This window comes from Poecilia reticulata, linkage group LG2 (genome assembly GCF_000633615.1).
Source record: "Poecilia reticulata strain Guanapo linkage group LG2, Guppy_female_1.0+MT, whole genome shotgun sequence".
Lineage (NCBI taxonomy): Eukaryota > Metazoa > Chordata > Actinopteri > Cyprinodontiformes > Poeciliidae > Poecilia > Poecilia reticulata.
The window spans coordinates 27,680,423-27,707,348 of record NC_024332.1 but is presented as its reverse complement, the minus strand read 5'-3'; the positions used below and the strand labels follow the sequence as shown (position 1 = coordinate 27,707,348).

The window sequence follows — 26,926 nt, the reverse complement described above, 5'->3', positions numbered from 1 at the left end:
GCTCCTTCTTCTCAAGGACATTGGGCGCCATTTGGAATGGCTCAAATGTTTTCTTAAATACGTGTTGCCTTGACGCCCCACCATCAGTAGAAAGGTACTGCAAATAAAAAGCAAATTTCATTATTCAAAACATTGCACCATTAACACCAATATGTTTTTAAATTCCTTAAAAATAATAATTTAAAAAACTGCAAACAACACTTCACATCCTTTTCCTGAAACTAATATACAATAACAGTCTTTTCAGTATCTACACATCAGACAGATACCTCTACAGGAGATCCTTTCATTTAACAGCCATCATCATCTACTACTGTCTAAAAACCTTGTGTAAAATAAATTAAAGCTGCATCAAATTACACCTGACAATATTTGCACCTTTCTGATTTAGGAGCAAAGTAAATGCAGAATTATTGCTAATGATATTGTCATCACAATGTTTTTCAATTATATATCAGTCTTGGATTTCTTATGTCATGCATTTGTACATCCTGACAATCACATTTGTCTATGTGTTGATGTGTAGCTGTCAAGCCGTACCATTATGGCACACAGTCGTATACTCTGCTACGCATAGTTAATTTGGTAACAGTTTCCAAATCATCGTTGAGCATTTAACCTGTCATTACTCCAAAAGCYGCACTGCAGCAGCCTCTGCTCTCTCTGGCTGTAGCTATCGTTCTGTCAGGTTTAACGCTCCACCTCTCGAGGAATCCTCCTTTCACTTGATTATCTGTCTCCTGCTCCCTCTACTGTATCTCTCCTTCCATTTTCCCTTCTGTTATGCCTGCTTTTTTTTCTATTTGCTATCTCTCCTGTTAGAACCCACATGAATAAATCTGCCTCTGCTTTTTTTTTTTTTTTTAGCTTAAAATGTAGAGTACAGTAGTATGCCGATGCATATGCGAATGTGTATTGAGGGGAAAATGAGACTAGGAGAGTGGGAGTGTAAGGAGGCAAGAAGCATTGCATCATGGGGGTGTGTTGAGCGGGAGGAGGGATGAACCGGCTGTCTGTCAGTGACGCCAGTGAAACACGTGCGTTGGCTATGGCAGGGAAGACGTCGTGCAGCCCGTTATCTGGCTGTGGGCGAGAGGAGGCAGAGGCAGCCGCAGCTCCCTGTTGCTGACGGGTTGATAGAGGGGTTGTACTGCATGGCTGTGTGGGAATGAGTGTATGTCTGCGTGAATGTGTGCCGGTCTTAGACTGCGTGCATGTAGAGGCTGCATGAGCTGCAACCGGAGCTGCTGCTGCTGCAATTGGTGAATAATGCAAACAGGGGAACCGGAGTTTGGATAGCATGGAAGAAACTAGATTAATAATGCATAGTGCCGGTTACGAGCTCTGCATTAGTTAGTTTTTCTGAGACCTGTGGCTGCCTAAAATCTGCCTGACTCTCTGACTTCCGACCTTCCTTTCTGCCTGCTTGACCAACGCAGAAATGTCTCACTACCATTTCATCAAATGTTGTAAGTAGCCATTCAGAGAACCTTTCCTGTGCACCTGATGCCAATTTTGTTGGATTTTCTATTTTGTATAGTCTCTCTGTCTTTTTTACTGCTGGCCTTGTGTTAATAATTCATATGCTTAAATTTATGATAATTATGCAGCAAATTGTGGTCATCCACTTGTCAGGGAAGCACAGTCTGAACTTCCAATGAGCATTTTTGTGTCTTTGGATAGTGTGTGTGTGTGCTGTAAGTGGGTGTGTGAGCATGCTGCAGAGGAGCCGCTGCAGATGTGAAAAGTTGACCAGTGAATGCGGCAGGTAGCGGCAGACGGAAAGAAAGATGAAACGGAACCGCAGAGGTGCAGAACCCACGAGTGTCTGGTATGTTCATGAACCACAGACGGACCAATGCAGAGAGAGGATCGTTTTAGTCGGAGAGAAGGACAGATGGAGGGAGACTGGGGGTCGCACTGGAGCGAGAGGCAGAAAGGCAGTGATTTAAAAAAAAAAAGAGATGAAAATGGGATGAGTGACATTGTGGAATGTGTCAAAATGTTGCAGAGGACTCACAAGCAGGCTCAGAGAGGAATGTGAGAAGGACAGTGGAGTTTGAGTTGTAATGGCAGAAAAAAAGGAAGAGAGAAGGGAATAAATGAGTTTTATAACCAAGGTGATGCAGCTTAAGCCCCCCCAAGCCTCCTCCATTACTTCAAAGGCACTACCCCTACTTGTCTCTCACCTTAATCCATCCCTGTTACTCTCTTGTGTATACATGGTTTGTTTTTCAAATGTGCATGTTTGCAGTTTTCCACATTACAGTGTCCCATGCCGCTGTCTGTGTTATTAGCTGGAGCCTGCTTGTTCTACATGTAATCAATAACTGATAGCCTGGAGATGGGATGGCAGGGGAAGACGGCTCTTGCTTTCTCTCCGTCTGGCTGAACCTTCCTTCTATTTTGCTCCAATTCTTCCAGTTCTACTTCCTATCAGTCTTTCTGTCTGCCTCACATTTATATTATATTCATAAGTCCCCAGCCTCTCATCACACAACAGGAACTGTCAGTGTGTGATCACTTTGTGCAGACCATATTCACGTTTGAGATTTTCGAAGAAAAAATTGGACAAAGTTTAAACTGCAGTGCAAAAACATGTTATGAGAATCTGTATATTTTGTTTTTAAATAAAATTTCCAATGTATTCACACCACTTGATTTGTTCCACCATCTGTCGCCATAAAGCAGCACATAATTTTGAAGTGGAAGAAGAATTGTACATTAATTATACATATATAATCTGAAAAGTATTGTCTGCGTCATTTATTCTGAACCCCCTGATTAAATCATTTGTTGTGGCCCTTTTTGTTCTTGTACCCATCTCCCTACCGGCTTTGCATATCTGGGGGTTGCTGTTTTTTGCCTTTCGTTTTTGCAAAATAATCAAGCTCTGATTGGGTGAAGAGCTTTAAAGTCTTGCCACAGATTAGATGTTGAGTTAAGGTTTGGAGTTTGACTGCCAAACAAACACATGAATGAGCTTTGAATCAAACCATCCTAATATTGTGGTTCTGGCTGTATGTGTGAAGGTGAACCTCTGTCCCAGTCTCCCAGTTTTTGTCTAAACTCAAACCAGCTTCCCTGTCTGATGAAGAAAAGCATCCTCACAGCAAGATTGTGCCACTACCAGACTCATGATTCAAACTCTACCAGATGTACAAAGCCCTGAATAGAAATTAAATTGGGGGATCACCTCTTAAGTCTTCCATCCACTACAGCGCTATTGATATACTTTTATTGTCCATACTGATTCTTTTCCACAACGTGTTTATTGTTGGCCATGTTTCAAGCAGACTTCAAACAATGTTTTTATATGAACAGTAAGATTTGTGGATCTTCTTTTAACAGGTCAGAATTTAACACTCTTAGGTGATCAGTACACAAATCATAAAGGAAGCAGATAGTCTCACTGCATACAGCAGCTCATGACTAATTTGGCAGGACGGATAATGTCACATCTAGAAGCTCAGAAGAAACCGTTTAAACCATGCATTTAATATTAGCATATTTAGTAAAAATGTAATTTAGCTTACGCTGTCATCATCTTTGTGTGCTAGTTTTAGTTAGCTAAATCTAAACCATTTGCATAACCTTAAAATATGCCTCAATGTGCCGTGCATGAGTCATATTCGCACCAATGTGTCTTGTTATATGCTGGGAGTCTAAAGGATTATGTAGCTGTATCCTTGAAAGGCCTGTTTAATAAATGGTCCCTGAGTGGGTCCAACAGTGAAGGATGCAGACCAGTACAGGGAGCTAAATCAAGAAAAATACTATCATAAAGCATAAGATGGAAACTAGGACATCATTTCACATGTCATATGGCTGACAATGCTGATTTAGTCCTGCACCAACTTTTACTGTGATGGGAACCAAATATAATGTGATTTTTTTAAATTTTTTTTTTACAAAAATTAAAAGAAATGTTGAATTTGTATCGATTATAGAATATTTGCAATACATCCCACCTTTGCACCACTGCAAACAGACCAGTTAGAAGAATTACACATTAGCTTTTATTCATGTACCAACTCTTTTGTTGGTGTTGGTTTCAGTCTAATTAAAGGTTATTTTCAGGATGCATTTTATTTTATGAGTGGGAGATTTGCTTGAGAATACAATACAAAATATACTTATTATATTCACAAGACCTTTCCCCCAGTTTCAGTGACAAAATGTCAAAATGTGTCCTTTGAGAGACAACTGTTACTACGTCTGATCTGCTGATGTTAAAACTGTAGCATTACTACAGTTTTCCTTAGCAAGCAGCATCGTTCAGGAAACAAGGATTTTCATATAGGACTTTTTGCATCATGTCTTGCCTCCTCCATGCTCAGAGCAGATATCTTTCCACACCCCCTCTCTTGTAATTCAGGCTGGGAGAGTGTCGCCTGCAGAATGTCTTCCACTGTAAATGTGAGAATAGCAACTGCTGAAGAAGACACGCGTGTACATCTTTGAGCAAATGTCTGTTTTGTAAGATTCCTGTGATTCTGTTTAGTACTACTTAGAGCTTTAAGTAGACTTTCCACTGTTTTTCTAAGTCATACTTTAAAGACCATTCTGACAGGGTTTGCTACATCAGTAACTAACTAGTTTATTCACAAATATATTTCAAAATCTTTTTTAGTTAGGGTGACAAAAGAATAATGCAGTACTATCACTACACAAGTGTACATACATATAAACTAATATTTAAGCATATTTTGATTAGACTTCAGTATTCTGACTTTGTAGTAGGGGTCTGTCAGATGTAGACTTGGAAATATTTGATGACATTATCTTGCAAAAAAAATCTCCAAATCTCTTGCATGGTGAGGGCATCTTCTTATACCAGCCTCCTCCACAGATTTTCTGTCAGATTTAGTTTAGAAGTTTATTTAGGTAATTCTAAAACATTGAATGTTTTAGAACATAATAGACCCAGAGAGTTTTTTTAAGACCGAGCTGATTGGTGATATCTTTATAAGCTAAAAAAAAAAACAAACTAATTTCATGTTTAAAAAAGAAATGCACTAGGTCACAATGGTTCCACCACCATGATTCACCGTGAGCAGGCGGTTTTTAAGGTGAGCAGCTGAAGTGAACCGCTGTTACAGCCCTGCTGTACAGCCCTGACCAAAGATTGGCTCAGCTTTGGAGGATGATGATGGAAATGCTTTATGATAGAGGCTCTGTTGCATGTAAAACACCACAAGTTTTGTCTTCAAGGGGCAGAATCATACAAAATCGACTTTTCTGAGCTTTACATCATGTTATAATGCTATTCCCTTATCAAAAACACACATGGTGCTTTGCCTTGATTCTTTCATGCATGTTTGAGATATCCTTTAATTTCCCATGGCAACTATTTAGCTGTCCAAAGTGCCTGGTTGGACCTATTCTGGTTGGACTTATTCAGTTTGTACCCTTCTTCTGCCTTTAGCCAAAGCATGCAAGTGAGCAAATGTCAACAAAATAAACTTCCTTACTGGTTAATCAGATTCAGTATATTTAATTATATGTGTGCCCTAAAGGAGACTGATTCTTTAATTGGATCAAAAATTGCTTCAACAAACCACTGGTCTAACAGTGTGCACTTGTATGCAACTGTTATTAATGCTTCTGTTTATTTTTTACATTTTCTCCCTACAACATGTGTTTTAGTTTAATTTTACAGAGTATGCATAATATTAAAGATGGAACATTTTTAAATAATTTATTATTATTAGTCTGCATCACAAACACATTGTATTATTCCAGAATTTTGTACACTGTCTTACTATGCATCTTGCTTTATCTTTGATCTGTCGCAAACTCATGGTTTCCACACCATAAAGTTAGCTATGAATTGCGAAACCTTTTTCAAAAACCTTTTGTAGTTCATCTGCTGTATATGAACAACTCTTCTGCTGTTGATTCTTCGGATCGCTTAAGTGAAGATTTTATTATTGTAATTAAGGATTTATATCTGTCATTGATACAGATTATAGGACTGTTGAAAGGATCTAAAACAGATGGATTGTGAGTGAAAAATGTTGAACTGATGCAAATGGCTTTACAGTGAATGGGAAAGGAAGCACAGTTAGAAAGTGCTGTCTTTAAGATTTTGCACTATGTGTGTGTTTGTGTATGCGCTGAGTGACAAGCTGAGTTACAGTTAAAATGATACAGTTAAAGAATCTGGCATCAGCAGTGAAATAATGAGCTTTACCTTCTTACACACCCTTCTGTTTGGTGCTTGAATACAAAACATCTTTTTTTTCACAGTCTAAGCAGACCAGATGGCACTGATGCATTGTCTGGGAGATGTGTGTGTGTGTGTGTGTGTGTGTGTGTGTGTGTGTGTGTGTGTGTGTGTGTGTGCGTGTGTGTGTGTACTAGGGTTGAGAGGGCAGGTGTTTGAATCAATATGTAGATGCTTATCAAACAAAAAAAAAGGCAAATGGAAAGCCAGTCCTTTTGTCAGTGAAGATAGCCTGATAAAGATCTCCACAAAACACTCTTGAGTCTTTATGAATGTAAAAGAACAGCTTCACGATGTGTGCCGCGTACACAAAGGAGCAACAGTACACTCACATCTGTTTGAGGACTTTTTGGGACATTTTAATTTGCTCTAATGTTTTACTTTAATATCTATGGAAATTTTCAGTAAATGGTACCATTTTTCTAATAATGCAAGAACACATAAGAGTATCAGATACCAATTGGACTAATGGGATATGTACTGTAGAATAGTGATCAGTTTTCACAATGAACTCACTCAATAAAGTTACAGTAACACTGCTTCTTGAAAATTTTCAGTACAAATAAATACCTGCATGACATATTGATCTTATCTTAACTTTTTGTAATTCATGAGGGACACTGATAGACTAAAAAAAATATTCATAATAAACATTTAAAATGACTCTGATCTCTTATATTAGACTAGACTTAAAGTAAAGGTTTGTGACAATATCAAGAATGTTGCACAACGGGGCCATATGAAAAGATGATGCAGTAGTGGGAAACAAACACATGCAGTTGGACAACATGCTGCGCTTCAAAAATGTCCCAGATTCCAAACCTATGACCCGATGAGCAGGCTGAAAGAGAGAGATAATAGAAAATAGCTACTGCGTTCTCAGACACAAGACAGTGGAGAGACTGAAATGCTCCAAGGAGTGAAGCATAATAAGATTCAGGAACAAAGAAGCAGGAGAGAGAGCTTTATGGAAAAAGAATAAGATATAGCAATAACAGGGTGAAGTCGGGCAACTTGGTGAGTCACAAAGAAAGCATGACATCCTGTGTCTCTGCAAAGACGTCTTCATTCACATATTTTCTCTGTCCTCTGGGCTGGCTCTGACCTGAATTTGTCAAACCAGTTGGGCTATGAGCTGCAGCTGGCACTCTGTGTATACCCTGATCAAACATAGCAGCATGACCACCTGTCTAATATTAAGCCCTCATTTTGCTGCTGTGGTTTCTGTCGTCCAGCTGTCAAGTAGCAGATCTTTTAACAGTAAGTTTGTAGCTGTGGACCAAGCCGTCTCGGTGGAGTGAGAGTTGGATACAGGAGGATTCCTCAATCCATTCCCTGCTTTGATTCATTGGAGTCCGTAAAGGACTGTCAGCAACAGTAGTGTTGGGTAATCCCAACCCTTAAACCTTTTGCACATTTTGAGTCAGTTGGCTGAAAGTAGGCTTCTCCACTTTAACCTTCCTTACAAGAAACACAGATTTTCTCTATTTGGAAATATTTTCAGCCCCCAAAACACTGACAGTCATTGCATTGCATTGCATGGAGATTAAATGAGCACCAAAAACCACTCTAATTATAAAGCTGCAGTCAGCAAACTATAAGCTTCCTGGCAAGTTGATTTCAATAAAATCAATATAGACCACCTCATAAATTGTTGTTTTAAATGTTTTAATGCTGATCTCTTGAAACCGCTTCATTTTTATGAAAGGTTATCAGTCTGAGAATATCAACCCAGCACAAGTCGTGAGCGTGTGCTAGAAATTAATTGGACTATTTTCCTCATGTCACCATTGTTTCATTTTTTTTACTGACCAATTTTTTGGTCTCAGCACATTATCTAGGAAGTTATTTCTTGCTTTATGATACATTGTAGACTCTGCCAGGTTTCTCTTTAATGTTTTTTGCTCCACCTGTCAGTGTTTATTGTAATTAGTATCCATAAACAGTTTTTTTTTCCCAATTAGTTCAATTTCAACTCTAAGTAATGTTCCCCCCAATATATCCATGTTCCTCCAGTATTTCCAAAAACTTTTATTGTCATCTCACTCTTAGCCCACCTGCTGTACCTGCTAATGTTTCAGGCATAACAGTCTCACCAGCTGCTCATAATGTGATCTGTTTCACTGAGCAACAGGGAGATTATGCACAGTCAGTAGAATCATAACACTGTTGGGATTGGAGAAAAAAAACCCATAAAACACTGAAATGCCTCACTCAACTCGTCTCAGGCCAAACAGACAGCAAATACCTTTCACAGTAAATATGCTAAGTGGTTGCCCACACATAACAGGCCACCTGCTGACCCTGATATGTGAACACCTAAACAATAACGCAGATGTACAGCCCTGCAGATGTACAGAGGTGATCCTCACAGTGTCTCATCTCAATCAAACAAGCTTTTTTTCTCATTGGCTCCCTGTCAAACTGTTGAGTTAACACCTTGGATAGAGGTGCTATCATATGACTGACCTTCTTAATAAAGCTTGTGAATAGATTTGATTTCAAAAAATATTAACAGTTCTATCAACATCTATCATGTTCAATGCCTAAACACTACTCTTACTTTCTCTCTTTTTTCTCATTAGGTTGTTTCCAGCTATGTAACGTTTTCCGTCAGAACATGGAGATAGACCAGTGTCTGCTGGAGTCTCTCCCGATTGGCCAGCGCCAGCGGCTGGTCAGAAGAATGCGCTGTGACCAAATAAGGGCCTATTACGAGAGGGAAAAGAACCTACAGCGGCAGCAAGGTGGAGTCAAAGTTCGAGCCCCATCCAGGAAGTACCGCATCCGCTTCAGGCAGTCTGATGTCATTCAAGATGCCATCATCCGCCATGATGACAAAGAAGGTGTGTGTGTGTCCGAGTAGTACGGTGCCTCAGTACTGATACATTTTGAATACCGGGCGACGGAGTTCGTGTTGTAACCGGTGGGTTGCAGATTTGAACCCTCGCACCGTCCGTCTCAGTTGGACAAGACACTTCTTCTACCTTAACTTCTGGTGGTGGTTTATACCCCTCTAAAGTTTTTCTACAAAGATTTAGCCTGCTGGTGCCAGTGCATTCCAGCCACGTTTCTGTCAAACTGTAGCTGAGGTAAGGTAATTTTATTTATATAGCACATTTTCAGCAACAAGTCAACCCAAAGTGCTTTACATGAGGCTAGTATAGCTCATCACCATCAGTTTCTGAATGACTAAATGTAGTATAAAGCATTTCCACATTTTATCACATTAGAACTACAGATTTAAACATATTTTGTTAGAATTATGTTATAGACCTACACCAAGAGCATTAGTGATCAAACAGCATCAAGAAGACCACAAGAGACCAGTCAAAAAAGAAAAGTTTAAATTGGTGTTATGTTATAAAATATTAAGCCTTGAATATTTCACAGATTACTTTTCAAATTATTATTCAAAAATGGAAATAGTATGCATGGCCTCCCACCTAATGATGATAGGCCAGGCAAGAAGAGAATCTAGTCTTTTATGAAGAAGTGGCAAGACAAAAGTTATTATTGGAAAAACTGTTGCAAGACACTGTGCGTATTTAGGAGTGTGCATGCCTGTTAGTATGTAGAAAGCAGGAGTGCACATGTTGACAAATGAGTGACAAACTACATCTGACTCGGGCAACACTAATGCAGGAGTTGTGAGCCAAAACAGAGCTGCTCACTGCAGCGCAGCCAATTTGTTCAGCTGGAAGCTGCCCACTCAACTGAGGAAAGCAGAAAGAAGCTTTTATCCTTGTTCAAACTGTCCTCAAGGACAAAAGTACCTGAGGATTTCTGATGTTGATAGGAGAAGGGGATTTTGAGGAACACGGCTTTGCAGATAAAACAATCTCATTTTCTTTATTTCTGCTATACTAAGCTGTTCTGCAAATCGTGCAGTCTTTAGACATAAAGATAAAGTTATCAAGATAATATCTAACAGTCCTTCTGTTGCTTTAATCTGGCTGGCATGAACATAAATCATGCAGCTGTAATTTGTACAGTTAATTTAGCATTTTTTCCAGTTTTTTTTTCCAGTTAAATTCTTATTCCAAGATTTTATCAGGAAGCCAGGGAAATGGAAGCTACTCTAATTTTTTCCACCTGTAAATGCATTAATACAGTATGTCTAGGGGAAATTTTGTTAGCAGTTTTGTAAGAATCAAATAAGGTTACAAAGATGTGCTTTGATTCATAAATAGGAAAATTCTTGTAATCAGCTCATTTTCTGTTAGATTAGAAACTAATAATTTCAACAAGAAACTTGTAGTTGTTTTTCTTTTTATTATTTTATAGTCAGTGTGTGTTGCATTTAATTGTGGAGTTAAAGCTAAAATTACACTGAGTTTATATGTGTGTCAGCCTGAATCTGAATAAGCAAGTCAGAGCTTAACAAAAACTCAAGACCTGAACTGCTGGATCTCCGCTTTGCACAACAGCTACAGTATTACTCTTAGTCGTTTACGACAGAAGAGAAGAGCAGAGCTAGGTGCCCAAGTCCGGTGGGGACAGCTCATTTGTTCATGTATCTATTGCTACGGTAACCAGACTTTACAAGTTTTTCTCTGACGATCTATTAATTCCTCCTCCATCTCAAGCTTTCTACAATGCAGCTCGCTCTTAAAAACGCTCCCAACACTGTTTGTCTGAGATTATTTAGTCAATAAACTTGTGAAATTCAAAGGGACTTCACGCTCCACTCAGCCATTGATTTCTGTCCAAGTTCACTGCCTTTCTTTTGTTTATGACGCTGGTTGCCAGTCATTTGCCCAGCTGTCGGGACATATCTGTGTCTCACCAGCACTCTTTGCAGGTCAGTGTGTTAATCTCTTCACCCTGGCTGCCTGTCTATGGGCTTCAGCTGGGCTCCCTGTGAGCAGCTGGTGTGCTGTGGCATTGACCAGACTGGTAACGGGTTTCTTGGCTCAACATGAATCGGTTAACCCTCCGCCTGGTTGCCCAGGCGTCATGTTGGTACTGGTCTAGTACCATTTGCCATTCAGTGTGATTGATATCTGAACTTTTCTTTGAGTTCAAGGTGAACAGTGGACTTGCAAGAGAAACATTAGGGACAGATTCTTGGAAAAGTGTGTTGCTCCTGTTAGGACCTAAGTTATTATCAAAACAAAATAGAAGTAAGTTGGTGGGTAACTCAAAAGTTACCCATCATTGTATAGCTAAAGATGATAAATTAAAGCATGGTTCCATAGTCATGTTGTTTATTAAATCTATGTTTTTGCTCCTTTATACCCCTCTAAAACTAAACTAAGGATTTTCTAGTTGTGTTTACTGTAATAATCCATTATTAGTTTGCTCATGTTATAATTTCAGTGTGAACCATTTTACCACAACACTAAGGTAAACATAGAGGAACCAAAAGAATAAACATGAATTTAAAGAATGTAAAAGTTTGGAATTTTTTTTTTATTGGGTTTTGAGCCAAGTTCTGTAACACTCATCCTTATCAAAAATGATTTCTCAGAGGGACACAGCAAGTTGCTGGCAGAGTGAGCAAATTGGAGGAGTTATAATTTTTTTGTTTTCAAATTAACATCCACAAAAAGCATGTTTTTTGTCTGCCTTCTTGTTTGCTCTGTTGAGGTTACGCCAAACATTATATGATGCTGAGTTTTGAGGAACCTTAAAAGAAGAGTGTCAAAAATACATAAACCAATAAGTGTCTCATCAGATCCCTTAATGCTGATGGAGCCAGAAAGAAAGTGAGGCTGTGCTCTTACTGCATGGTTTTGTTGCCTGTAAATTTGCTTACAATTGGTTCAGCTTTTATTGTTATAATTACCAACGACAAATAATCATCAAACATAATTTCTGTTTGATTTGTAGATATAAAGGCCCAGTCTAGCATCACGCTAGACCGGGTCTACTCAGGGAGACCATAGACTTCAATAACGAAGTTTCAAAATGTCAGAAAATGAATTTATCTGCTAAATACTCCTGAATCTTGAATAATAATCAAATGTATTATATTTGTGTTTGTTTCTTACGTTTTTGAAAGAATTAATTAGCATTCTTATTCCCAAAAGTAAAGCATGTACATTATCAGTCAAATGTACAGTAATTCCTTAATAAATATTTGGGTTGGATCTGAATATTTTCCTTGGTTGAAAATTTTAAAACATTGCCCAACCAAACAGGGTTATTCACATACATATTTTCTCTGTAAGCTTAGCCAAATCGGGATTCGTTCTAATCATTTTAGTTGTACCGGAAGTAAGATACAGAGAGATGACATAAAAAAAGTAAAAAAAATGGAATAAGGACTGGGGAAAGTCAAATCTAAAAAGTAGAGACTGAAGGCATCAGCTGAGGGAGATCATTACAGTGTTAGGAAGAAAAATAATATCTCTCCTTTTGCCTGGATTGGAACATTGCAAACCTCATCTTCTTTCATTGCCATCTATCACATACAAGCATTGCCTCAGCTGAATTTTGACGTTTGGTGAAATTGGTTTTCCCAAATTAGTCTTTTAGCTGCATCAAAGTCCAGGTAGACACCCACAGAAATCTGAGTGAAGCAACAGCAACTTTTGTGTGCACTTGCACTCAGTGTCTAAGTCCGACTTTAACTGAATAATTAAGATAAATGCTATTCTGGGAGTTAATAATTAATTGGGACTTATAATTGGGGTTGCCCCAGTTAAAGTACTTTTACAATTTTTCTTATTGTCAATGTAGTGCAGCTTAAACCTCTTTAAACTTACTTCTTGCTATGAAGTTATTAACTTATTCAACAAACAAACTTACTTACTTTTTAGTTCCACTGTGATGGTTTCTGTATGTTTTTGTCCTCTTTTGTCAGAAGTGTATCAATTTTTAAATGTAAAATAATCAGTTTAAGCTTTGTTAAATAACTTTTAACAAGTCTGACCTGGAATATCCATTTCTCTGCCCTCTGTTTCAACGGCAAAAGAAAAGACCTTAATTAACAAGGTGTTCATAATATGCACCACATAGCAAACACTTTCTCAAGAAGATAGGAAACAGTGTGACAGCAGCTTAAAAATCAAGGAACAACGCAGAAAGGAGCTCATAAGGCTCACACAGTGGAATTTAATATCTTTCCATTTGACATTTGTGTGAGCTTCATACTCAGATATTTCCCCACTGGTAAGATATATCACCTTTGCTTTTCAGCCATAAGCATTTCTATCCTCTTGTGAAGAGCAAAGCAAATAGAGGTATTGTTGGTGGGACTACGCCCAACTCCCTGCATTAATTACCCAGTGCTTTTCCTGTCTGTCTCTACAATGAGCAATATATTTAAGTGCAGCTAAATATATATTTATGGTATTGGTTGTGGCACCAATTTTTTTGTCCAATTTCATTTGCTGTAGCAAAAAAATGCCTCTCTGCTTTTTTGATATTTTTTTATAAATTCATTATGCTGGTTTTAAACACAGTATTAAACAAAGTTAATAAGATTGTAAAACATCATGCCTGAAATAGGAGTGCAGTGTGCATCAAATCACATGTGGCTGTTATTATGTTAAAGGTAAAAACTAACAGGATTTAAGGATGGACATAATTTTTTTTCTGTGTAATCAAAAATAGTTAGCAGATTACAGTAAATTGAACTGCCATGTGAAGAGTTTAATTTTTTCTCCCATGAAATATTTTGTATATTTTCAAAAGAAATATTCTATGGACTTCAGCTCCCATTGTATCAAATGTGCAAGGCAGTGCTGTTTTCGAGGAAATGAAGTCTGCAAAGCTGTGATGTTGTGGACTGAAGTGTGAACCCCCAGATATTTAACAGTGTTTTATTTATCAGTTAGTCTCTCAGCTTCGTCTGATCTCTGCACATGGAAAAACTCAAAGAAGGGGTGAAGGAGGAAGCAAAAATAAATGGCTGTGAAGGCTCCTGGGAAACAGTGGTAATTCTCAGATCACCATCATTCTGGGATTAAAGATGTCTCTGTTTATAGGAAAACTGAGCCAATATAACATCATGATATATGTTTTATTGCATTGCAATATAGACCCTTCACTCACACAGTAACAGACAAGTCATTTTTTTCCCAAGTCAAGTCTCAAGTTTTTCTCCCCAATTCAGTCACCCTTTTTTCTGACCAAATTACATTTTTTATCAATTTGACCCTGAAATCGCTGTCACTTTTTTATAACTAGAAGTGTTGGTTACCATGGAAACACCTTTTATGTTTCCAAACAGATTTCCTCAAAGTAACAGCTAGCTGACATGTTCCGCATGTCTACGCACACACAAAACCCATACTCAAGACTAAAATGTTGAAAAAGGCTTTTGTCTTGAGTAAAAGCCAAAAAACGCCTGGCATGAAAGGGTTAAATTTCAATAAGTGTTGCAGCTAACTTTATATTATTAGCTGCATGTTTAACTTGAGCAAATAACCTTTGGTCAAGTTAAGGTAACCTAAGTTATCCAGATGCTCTCAGCAGCAAAATTGGGAGACTTGTTCTGGTGGTGTCTTTATGTCTTTGTGCTTTAAATCCTTTTATCTCCGATCCTCCTTGGTTCCCAGACCTGATATAGTTAGTCAAGCCTTTGCCTTTTTGCTGTCAAGTTAACATTGTGATGCTTAAATGCAGTATCCTTGTACCACAGACGTTTATTTTAGAGATGGATAAATCAGAGTTTTGTGGCTGATTTTCAGTCTCGACTGTTGTAAACCGTTAACTTGCTGATATTGATTTTAGCTGATTCCAGTTTAACCTGAGAACTCTAATTAACTATATGTATAATGTTTATCCTGGCCTTCCTACTGTGAGTGGTCAATAGTTTTGTGATGTCCCTGCATTATAAAGAGGAGAGCAACATCATTAAAAAAGCAACAAACAAAAAATTATTGATAATTTAAGCAGGACTCTAATTAATTAACAGCAGATTTCTTTGTGAATTTAAAGCAATTAGAATATTTTGTATGCGTACATTTCTTATACATACTTTATTGTAATTAACAAGTGCTATACTGTATAAATAAAGATTATAGTGTTTAGGTACCTGAAGGTGCCTGACAGTGTTAAGTACTGTAATCCATCCAGAAATCATTACATGCAAGTTTATCTGGTGTATTTAGAGTATATCTTCCCTCAATGTTGGAGTAATGCAAAGAAGCAATGCATTACAATGCACAGTCTTGAGCATACTGTACAGGATTTAGATGAAAGAACCTGCCTTTCATTTGTGTAGACAAAAGGTATTTATTATAAGGTGTTTTCCTGTAATCATTTCTCCTTCATTCTCGTCTTCAACACTATGTCACAATCATGTTTCCCTTTAAAGCATACTCTAAAATGTGAAGGCTTCTTGTCTATGTGCTTATTTATAGTATATTTTGTTTTCATTAGTGTAAAGTGTTTCATAATGATCTGAGGTAAAATATTCACAATGGGCTAACACTCAGAAACATGAACATCTGATTATAAAAACCTAAAACCCATTCAGGGACTCTTTCTAACTGTATGGTATCTAAAGTTAGGAACAAAAACAATTTGCACTTAAATATTCTGAAATTTATTTCCTTTTCTCTTCCTTTTTTAAGGACATCAAGTTCAGTATTTACCTCTCAGCCCTTGATCTTTGTTTGCTCATGTTCTGTAGTGTTTTGTAAAACTCAAGCAGATTTTTTTCAAATGTCACTCTGACTCTAAAAGGTTAGACGTTTTACATACTAGAGACAGAGACTGAGTTGCTATTGAGCCAGTGCCGAAGTGCCTCTGGGTATAAATCCACTGACAAATGGCAACAGACTTCTGTTCGAAAATCAGCTTGTGCTGATTCAGGAAATTGTTTACAGAGTTTACAGAGTATCTGCAAACTGCAACATGTACACTAGATACCAGAAGAATGCAGCTCTCTTTTTCCCAACTTACTTTTTGATATTTTGTGGGTTTTATTTATTTCCAAGAAACTTTTGTGTCTTTTCTGATGATTAATTGCTGACTTACTCTTGACTCTTTCTGTTTTTAAATTCAGCTAAAAGCAGCAATAATTTAGTCGACTGTGGTTGGTTGGTTTCTCATCAAGTATTCAAAAGCTATTTACTATGAGGGATTTAAAAATGATCAAAATGCCCATATGTAATCAATGTATAGTAATGTGTTTGTGGAATATATTTTATTCAGTTCATAGTTAATTAACAAAAAAACTAAACTAAATAAGTTCTGTTTACTTATAAGCAGAACTAGATTGACAAATCTAGTAACTCTTTTTATTTTAAAGTTGTCGAAAAGTTGATGTTGATGGTCATAGGTGTGGCGTTTCTCTTGCGGTGATCTTTGCTGCAGCAGATCTAAAGAAACCTCCACTACAGACACTCTGCTGTTGAATTACTGCTTAGTGAAGAAAATGCTCATTGTTCCCTTTTTTATTTTTATTTTTATGACTCTTCCTTCTTTGCACAGTCTGCTTTGGAAGCTCCAGAATAATTCACAGAACCATACCAGGGTTTTTTATCAGTTTATACAGACTGTAGATAACATCCTGTTCTTCTCCACAGACTTATAAACTTATTAAATTCATGCTATTGAAATGTCTCTATGTGAATGTTGTTAAACTGAGATCGTATCTTCTAACTTGTCAATAAATTTCTAAGGGCAAAGTGTGACAATGAAACGAATCATTAAAGTGATTTCTGGTTGTTGAAAGTATACACACTCCTGTGAAAAACTGCATATTTTATGGGGTTTTATAAAAGGAGACAATGAGAAACATTTTCAAACTTTTTTTTTTCCACAAGACATTACAAGAGACCAACATTAACTTGCTGTCAAAAGTATCATTTAGGAGGAGGGTATAAAAATATTCAATATTGTTCTGCATGTGCTGCATGTAACAACAATAGAGAGAAAAAAATATGTGACCGTCTTTTTCTAACACATACAGATAAATTGCATGTGTTTGCTTGTATGTCACAGACACTTATTCATAATTTTGATGTTGCATGTTGAGAGTGAATATTTTTGAAAATTCACATTTAATGGTTAAGAATTGCTGCAGGATATTTGCTGGGTTTGGTCAGACTGCATCACCTCCAGGCTGTTAGCCGATGCAGCACTGGGTGAACTGGGTGTGTGTTGCAGAGTTTTGTGCTCTGTATCTGGGAAGAGAGCTGTAGCTTGGCATTCAGTGTTAATGACTCATAAATAGAGAACCACTTGTTCTTTTGTTGATGGGAGTGTATCACAGAAAGGTGGTTTTTATCATGTACGAGATTAGTCGGAGCTAATTTAGTAATTAGGGGGATTTTGTCTTTTTAATGTTCTATAGTGTTCATTATATAAACATTTTAAAGCACATTCAGTCATATTTTTTCCCCATCGAGTGCATATTTTGTTGGTCTGGATTTTTTTGTTTGTTTGTTTAAATAAGGTCAGAATTAATAAATGCTCCTGGTTTGTTAGTGCCTTTTATGTCTACATATGTGGGTGGAGTGAGGTTATTTAATCATGGCTGCTCAAGTTTAATAACCTTTAGGGAGTCATCATAAGGGCTCAATATATTGAACATTCTGTAGTTTAAAGAGCCACTATATTTGTGCTGATATACTTTTGTTTGTGTATGTTGACAGGACTTTGTGACAGTGGTGACAGCGAGTAACCATGCTGTTCTGTCCGAAACACTAAAATCACATAAATGTCCCTCTCCTACCTTCTCTTTTAAACCCATCACTCCCTGTTTCTGTCACACACACTCCAGCACACCTTCGTTCTCTCACTGTTTGCTTTGTTCTCACTTGCTCCATGAAAAATGTATCAGCTGTGTAGTAAAATCACAGAGCCCTTATTTAAACTTGTAGTCTCTCTTCATTTGCCTAAGGCTTGAATAAGCAAACTTGTCTGGAAAAAGTCTTCATTTCTTTCTCAACAGTTTTATGTCAGTGTGTTAGTCGGGTGGGCGTCCAATTTGATCTTGTAGCAAGTGATGCAAGTGTGTGTAACCCAATGCCTTTTTGACCTGCCGCAGGAGGAAGGAGCTGTCGAATGTGCATGTACTGTTTGAACACTGTTCCACACAGACACATCAAGGGCAATTACAGAATGCTTAAATCCTATTGATTTTGACACAGAGAAGCAGAGATCAATGTGTTTTCTTGTCTGTGGAAAGTGCATACTTAAAGTATTCATATCCCTTTAAACTTAGCACATTTTGTCACACTACAACTGCACAAGTCAATGTATCGTACTGAATTTCATGTGATACATCAAACACCAAGTAGGAAATAATAATGAAGTGGGCAAAAAAAAGATTTATGGTTTTCAAAACATTTTAAAAAATCTGGACAGTGCTGCATGGGTTTACATTTACCCACTTTACTCTGATCTCGATAATGTCTTGTCCAACACAAGGGCCTTCAGAGGGATCTGTTTTGTGAAGGCCTTTTGTTTGATGTGTTGTGTTCTTTTGCAAACAAAAGAACACATCGGACTGAAAATAAGAAATCCATCGCTAAAAGTGTGCTTTTACAAAATGTCATTTGCAGAGTTCAAAAAGTCAAACAAGGAACAAAGCAAACTTTTGGAAGAAGGTGCTCTGGTCTGACAAACACTGCGTGTGTCCTGCCAATACCATGGTTCACCTTTTGAATGAGCCTTTCCTGTATCAGTATAGATATGCTGTCCTTTATCAGGGACATGAAGCTGGTCAGAGTTGATGAACAGAAGGAGGAAGCACATAAGATTGTAGTCATAAAAGTGACTCCTGTAGGAGCTGTTAACAGCTGGATGTTTATTCTGTTGCAGTGTTGCGTCTTCTAAAGGAGGGAGTAGACCCCAACACTGCCACTTCCTCAGGGGGATCTTTGCTGCACCTGGTAAGATACTCCCATTACGGTCGTAGTTTTAACGGTCGTAGTTTTAATAACCGAATAAGGAACAGCCCATCTATTAATATTATTTTTCTTTTGTTGTTGTTGTTGATGATGATCTCCTCAAGGCCTTAATAATTTTCTTTTCAGAAGACTCTAATTATCAACAGTTCTGCACAATAGATTTTTACAAAGATCAATTACCATGCCACATGATTTTCCACACGTATTAATTATCATACGATGATTCTGTTTCAAGGCTAGTAGCTGGCTGTGCCTCTGCATATAGACTTTTCCCAAGTATAGAATTTGAATTACTAATGGGAATCATGGTCTCTGGTTTTTCTGCAGTGTGCCCGCCATGACAATGTGTTTGCAGCTGAGCTCCTGATCGAGCGAGGCCTAAATGTCAACCAGCAGGACGAGGACCTGTGGACAGCCCTGCATGTAGCATGTGTGTGCGACCACGCAGATATGGTGCTGCTGCTCCTTCTGGTGAGCACCATGCACAAACACAGACATGCGATTAAGTGGGAGGACTGATTCACTAACACTACATGCAACAGAGCTCTTTATGGTTGCAGTGAGATTAATTTCACCGACTCCTTTAGCTCTGTTTGAGTTACTCAGAAATTATGTTAGGGGTTTGGACTTGGTTGGCCTTCAGATTTCTTGCTGAAGTTGCTTGCAGCTTGTCAGCCTGCTGGCATCACTCATCTGATGATTTCCCTTGGACTGTTGGCATATTTCATTGATGAGGGCTTGTTTAATCCAGAGGCCCTCAAAGACGACTTTTCATTCCTTTACAAGCCTATTTACATCTTCAAAAATCGGAATATTTCCAAATTTTGCGTTACCATGATATCAAAGAAAAAGCTTATTCTGTGGAGAGTGCCTTGACAAGAGCTAAGGTTGCACTGATTAGGTCCACAACGAGAAATGTGCCAGCTGCAGGGGAGGGCATGCACATCCAGCCTAGTCGCTCAATGGGTTGGCACGGCTCTGCTGGTGCTGATTAGACCCACGGAGGACTGACTGGTGTGAAGAGCTCTACAGAATCTTGTACAGCCTGGTTCCTCTGATTAGCTCCTGAGTGATTGCTGTTAACCTTCTGTTAGATCAGAATAAGACGATTCTGGGAAGAATAAAAACATCTGAAGAAATCCTTGGAAACTGGTGTTAATTCACACCAGCTGCTACCGTATGGTATGGCATGTATGTGAGGATGCTTGTGCGTATTTGGATGCATTTAATTTCCTTCCAAGCAGACTCATTTGCTGCTTCACTGGAGACTGTGACTAAATGTTTGCCCGTTGCAACAGAGAAAGCTATTTTCCTGTGAACGAGTCATGCAAACAGGAGTAAACTCTGTAGGAACATATGGTAATGGAAAATGAAGGTTGTTTTATGGATGAAAATGTCTTTCTTTATGCATGGTAGCAAGACTATGACTGTGCAACATGTTTAGAGGTTTAAAATTTTGTAAAATGATGCTTCCGATTAAAGACTGTCCTGTTGGATATCAACGACAGTTTCATCATTGATAGGTTGTGGCAAATTTTAAAAACCCAATTTGATTGGAGGCTAGTATTAATTTCTAGTTCCTTGTTCCTTCTAAGTACCTTTTATTGTTACCTGTATTGTTATAATTTGAAAGTCAGTTTAGATTAAAGCATCTGCCAAATACATAAACATAAAAAAATATGTGCTTAGCAGTAGCAGCAGTCTTCCTATCACTAATTTAAAAACATTTTGTATGAATTCATTTTTTTAATGTAGTGGTATTTTCTTAGGCTGATTGGAAGGGATTTCAACTTTAGAGGAAAGACCTCTTCAGTATGAGATAAACCTTGAGTTACATTTTGCACAATTAGTTTAATCTGATATACTTAAGAATGAATGAAGGGTTTCACCAATACAGTATTTTGAATGACAAGTCAAGATTTTATAGACTTATTTTTGTGTTGGAAAATTTGAGTTTTATTAGTTTTACACTTATGTTCTTTCTTTCTCACTACAATTCCTCTTAGTGGTGGGTAATAATTTCTTGTTTGTCCTTTTGATTTCAGTCGCTTTGTTTGCTGCCAGGGTTTTTATGGTCACATTTTTTTTTAAACAACTGATTGTGCAGCATTTTACAGCATCTTTTCTGTGATCTCCTAAACATTTTACAATACCTAAGGTCTAACTTGTAAGCAGTAAACCACTGATGTTTGTAAGAGCTCCTATCTCTTAGTCAATAGTTAAACATTGACCAAAAGGGAAGACAACAAATTGAAGAAGAAAGAAAAAAACTGAGATCAAGTTAATCTCTTACCTACAAATATTCAAATCTTTTGATGACCTTCATTTTAGACAGGCTACTGCATGAAGTACTAGACTCAGAGTCAGTGCAGACCCAAGACATCAAGCAGCCGAAGTGACACGGTAATGCTGACGATAATTACAGGTTGATTTGTTTTCTTTGATTTTGCCAATACTTCTACCTGCTGCTTAGTGAATTATAACTTTCTGTTTCTAAATAATTACGGGATGCTTCTCTGTCTGAGTGGCTGTAAGTGATCTTCTTTAGGTCCTTAATCTAAAAGGTTTACATTCTAACCGGAAATTGAAGAGTGGTCTTACCGAAAGGAGCCTGATTGAGCCATCCTTATCTTTGACTGGCACAGGAAGGAACACACCAGCTAATATGTTCTAATCTGTTCTGTCCTACTCTGCCATCTCTTTCCTCATTTCTCTTCTATTGCTCTGTGCGTCTCTCCGTGATTTCCTGTCTCCAATTTTCATGCAGGGAGACTGAATGTTTTTTTTTTTTTTTGTTTTTTTTGCTGATGGAGAGGTTTGCCAGTCGTCTCTCATGGGCACAGCGAGGGGTGGGGGTTGATGAGAAGATGGAGTACTTAGCAGCCAATGAAATTAATTCCCTTATCTTCTGCTTCCAAACAGCAGGGAAGCAGGCCATTAATAAACTGTGTTGTTTCCAGTATTTTGCCAAATGCTCCATTTTTGGACATTGACTGTAACGCTGGTGGGATTTGGTGAGATTGGTATTTAGCAAATGAAAACTTGAATGCAGGCATGATATTTGTAAATGCCAAAACACTAAGGCTAAATATAATGTTCTATGCAATAAAAGTCTCCATCCTCTAGCTTGTGATGTGTTGAAACGGCTAAGACTTTGCTATGCTTAATTGATGCACATTGTTCTGATTTCTGATTATCTTAACCTGCATTTAACCTTCCCATAAGAGTATAGATGTACAAACTAGTTTCTGAATTAGTCATTCAGAAACTTCAATTTAATTTGTTTTCATTTTATTTTGTGTTGAAATTTCCTAAATTAGTTTAAATTTATCTTTGAGTTTAGTCAGAACAGTCTGGCTAAAAGAAAACTACACTGGGGAAAAAATATACAAATATTATTTTTTTTTGCCTGAAACCACTGCCGCTGCTGCTGCTTTCTTTGTTAGAAAATTAGGAATTCATATCTCCAGAACTCTGAGACTTTTGAAAATACATTCTCTACGGAAAACCCCTGGCTTTTTCATCTACTTAATGTAAGAAAAATACTTCTGGTTCTTGGTTTTTCAGGCAGACGGGGTTTAGGAATGATGCATACAGCGACTGAAAACATCTTTTATATATAATCCTTATTAGGAGTCAATTTCTCGGTGCATTTTTGGTCATTTTGCTTCTAGATTCATCACAGGATGCAGCGACATTGGCCTAATAATGTAACTATTGTTCTACAAAAAAAAAAAAAAAAAAGAAAATCCCTTGTCAAAAAATGTTACTTTGTTACATTTATCATATTACGCTGAATATTGGTAGATAATGCTTATTTTCTGTATAAATAATATTATCAAATGTAAAGACAGTCTGTAACTGTTATCACACGATTATTTTTATCACAATATATTTCTCTGCTAAATTAAATTAAATTGAATTGTATTGCTCATCCCTATTTACTGTCAAGTTGTGAGCTTTTCTCTGCTGTTTGTTGGAGTTGGTCTGTCAAAACGCAACTGTTGAAATAGAAGTGTAACAAAACACACTTTTGGTATGTACTAGTCATGATAGGTCACATTTTTTGTGTTCCAAGCCTCTTTGCTGGCTGTTGTCCAGCTAATTTTCAAACCTGGTCCTCTGTGACTGAGCAAGCCCAGATCTGTTAACCTTCCTGACAGAGTGGTATTGACTGTTTCTGGTCCTGGAAGTTAATTGTGCATTCAAGCCGACTTCTTCATTATCAGTAATGCAGTGCACAGCTGTACCRACTGTAAGACCTGCATGCCATAAACGACAACACCCTATTTGGAGTCCAAACAGCCACAAATACTCAGGGTATTTCTTAGACTTGGAGATGAAAGTATAAAATCAGAAAGATGAGGTTAGAAAGTGGACTGTGTGCTTGTGTGACATGTACAGAATATTATGTAATGTTGTTTTTGTTATGCACTGTTCTGCACCTCCCCTCCAATCAGGTCCTTTGCTTTTCAAAAGGTGCTTCAGACTTGGATATTTCCTGTCTTTTATACATAGTGATTAAGTAGCTGCTGGTTGTTTCCAGTCTTATTACCTGCAAATTGTTTTGTATATTCCTGCAGCGAACCTTCATTGGCAAGAAAAAATCAACTTTCAATAAATAAAGGCTGACACACAATAACCTATCAGGAAAAAAAGCATATTCAGAAACTGTAATTGAAAACCTCGTGCATTCTAAGGAGCCAGTTCTTTGATATTTTTTGTGTAGTTGAAATAAATGTTTTATAAATAATAATACAATTATGTTTTAAAACTTTGTTGAAGTAACTTTTTACATGATSTGCCCCAGGTTGAGAGTTTCAAAATAATTTAAAAAGAAAATTCTTCTCTATTAACTTGATTTTAAAGAATACATTTTGTTCTGCCTGTTGTTCCCACCGCATGCTTTATGTATAACACTTTTCTTCRTCTAGAAAATATTTAGCTTTACTTTCACGTTTTCCAGTTATGCCATAGAACTTTTTACAAGTCTTAGGCAAAATAATGTAGAACTAAAGAAATGTACATGGAAATGTCAACATTGTCACATACACATAAAGATGTAGATGTAGGAATTAAAGGGATAAATAAAATTACCTTTACCTTTAGATAATCTATTTACATCAGCAAAAAAAAGAAAAAAAGTTGATTTGGTGGTGAGCAGCACTTTACACAAAATGATACAGATTTCAAAGTATCACAAAAAACAAAAATCACATGATACCATTTCATTTAAGTTCAGATATTTATAATCCTATCCCTGCTTCTTTTGCTATTATTGTAATATAACTACACGTTACATTCTGCTAGTTATTTGGCTGCCCTCATGATGCTGCAAAGACGCACAGGTGTAGAACAACAAATGGATCAGTGATGTGTCACTAAATGGTCATATGCAACACAACCTTTTAGCATTTCGACTTCTTACATTCACAACTCAGATTTTCTTTGAGTTTCATGCTCTGCTGTAATACTATGGTGTCACCTTTTTTGTAAAGCTGAGGAAGACTGATGGGTGGAACTGGTGCTCATGTTGCAATGGAGCGGGTCTGTAGCCATCTTCATTTTGTTGAAGGCCATTTTACTAGTGTACTGACGTGGCAGAGCAGAGGAAGCACCACTTCCATTCACTAGAGGAAAACACCTTTTATAAACCCCCCTCTGTCTCAGACATGTAATTAGAAAACATTGATTAGGTTCTGAAATCACTTAAAGCCTTTTGTCTTATCTCCTGCTGTGTTGGTGAGCTGTAGTGGATGCACTCTTGTTGAGTAAGCACCCATTAATCTCTTGACATACATGGATAAATGCAGGCTACTGAATCCCTCACTCCTAACTCTCAGATGATTATCTWATAATTTATTTAATTCCCAGTATTTCTTTAAAATATCTTCAGTGCTAGTCAGATCTGCACCTGGAAAGCCTCGATAATTAGCTCCAGTTTATCTCAGATTCAAGTCTCATGAATGCTTGTCTTTTTTTTTTTTTTAACAGGCCGGCATTAACATTTTGCTGCAGGACATCAACGGAAACATTCCTCTGGACTACACTTTTGAGGGGACAGAGACCAGCTATATTCTCCGAAAATATCTGGAGGACAATGGTGAACCTTTCTGTGAATCTTTAGTTCTTTTATGTTCATTTTGTGATCTCTTTTCCCCCTTTGATTATGGTGAAACATTTTTTTGTCATACTCCATATTTCCTGCTGTTCACAAACCATAAATGCTTAGTTTAATGTTTCATTTACACCCACGCTGGATCTGTGCTAAATGGTAAAATGAGCTGCTCTGCGCATGAACGTCACCCTGTTTGAAGGTGAAATGCAGCCACAGGCCCGCTGATAGCAAAATTTGATTTGGATCGTCATCTGCTATAGAAAAAAGGACAAGGTCAATAGTTCAGCTGAAATGGAAGAGATAAAAGAGCAGGAAGATGAAACTGATTGAGAACTGAATGAGAAGCAGTAAAAAAAATGCTTTTAAATAAAACATGCACAATGTGCATAAACAGTTATAGAAAAAAAAAATCTTTCCCCTGTTTGAATGTACCATCAACCTGCATGAGCCTGCAACAAATCACATGACAAATGGCACAGTTCTTTCATAGGATCGTGGATTTATCAAGACCACCCACCACAGACACACACACACACACACACACACACACACACACACACACACACACCGCAATGTTCATTTCAGCTTTCCTCCTCCTGTCACCCCCATGTTGTGATCTCCCAAACCCACCCCCTTCCCACTGGGATTTGCCTCCATGAAGCATACCCTCACTCACATGGGCTCCATCAGCCTCTGTTGCTATAGCAACAGGGTTGTATGCTGTCTGTCCTTATCAAGTTTGCGCAGTTACAGAAAAGACAGATTGTCCACGTTTGACGATGCCAGGAGGTGGGTGCTGAGGGTAAATGTCCTCTCATTCTCCTTGATGAGTCACTGCCTTTCGTGGCGCGTTAGTCAAGTCTAATCAAGACGTTGCTTGAAGGAATTTYATTTGAAAACTATAAAATATGCAGTTCTGCTCAGAAGTTTGTGTAGACTTTTCAGTAGCATGGACGTCAGATTTATCGAGAACCTTTCATGTGGCTATTGAACCGTTGTTTTTCTGTGGTGGCATGAATGTACAAACAGACTCTGGCTCTTTCTCAATGTCCACTGGAGGATAAATAAASAGGAAGAGACAATACATACAGTAARTGGATGGGTTTGAGGTCTTTGTCATGACCAAACACCYAGTTATGATTAGGTTGCAGCCCTCTGATTAAAACTGACAGATGAAGACCAAGATCTAAGTACYTGCTTCAAAATTAACACTTTGAAACTTAGAATTCACAGCTGCTCAGACAGACAAGCCAGATAYCTTATTGACAAACTTAAAAATAAGACATTATGGTCAGATTAGCAAAAGACTTGCTGTTTGGCCACTATGCCTCTAAGAGTATCTTTGACGAGCTCAGGTAAGTCTTTCAGACTTGAAAAATAACGGGACAGTGGTCAGGTATGGGGCGGTAGCATTACTGCACAAAGTAAATGGAATGATAACGAAAGAGAATCATCTTTGAATTCTACTACCTCTCCTTAAATCTGTCGAAAGTGGGACAYAATTAGGTGTTCAGCCAGGATAATGACTCCAAAAACATCAAAACAGCTTTAACTCTGTAGTGTCCAATGTTATAATATTACATCATCTATATGCTTACCTTTCTTCTAGTGTTTTTACCAAGACTTGGAAATTGTGCTGAATTGTTCAGTTTTAGACGTTGTTGGTTAGRAAATTTGCAYAAGTTCCTCCACAGAATCTCAAAGTAGCATGGCTTGAAAAATCTCAAGTGATTCACTGAACCAGATTATTCTAAAAAAAAA

General features: G+C 37.7%; 1 protein-coding gene across 5 annotated transcripts in view; it reads left to right on the top strand.

Moving 5' to 3' along the window:
- Positions 1–26,926, top strand: part of myo16 (myosin XVI) — a 111,194-nt gene that overhangs the window by 18,054 nt on the left and 66,214 nt on the right. For 3 of the 5 annotated variants that reach the window (XM_008401520.2, XM_008401529.2, XM_008401512.2), the window contains exons 2-5: positions 8,815–9,075; positions 18,959–19,029; positions 19,375–19,518; positions 25,042–25,150. In XM_008401520.2, coding sequence (XP_008399742.1) covers positions 8,850–9,075; positions 18,959–19,029; positions 19,375–19,518; positions 25,042–25,150 — 550 coding nt within the window. In that variant the 5' untranslated portion in view covers positions 8,815–8,849. Of the gene's footprint in view, positions 1–1,034; positions 1,470–8,814; positions 9,076–18,958; positions 19,030–19,374; positions 19,519–25,041; positions 25,151–26,926 lie in introns of those variants that run through there. The other 2 variants (XR_532800.2, XM_008401505.2) reach the window with 1 other exon arrangement.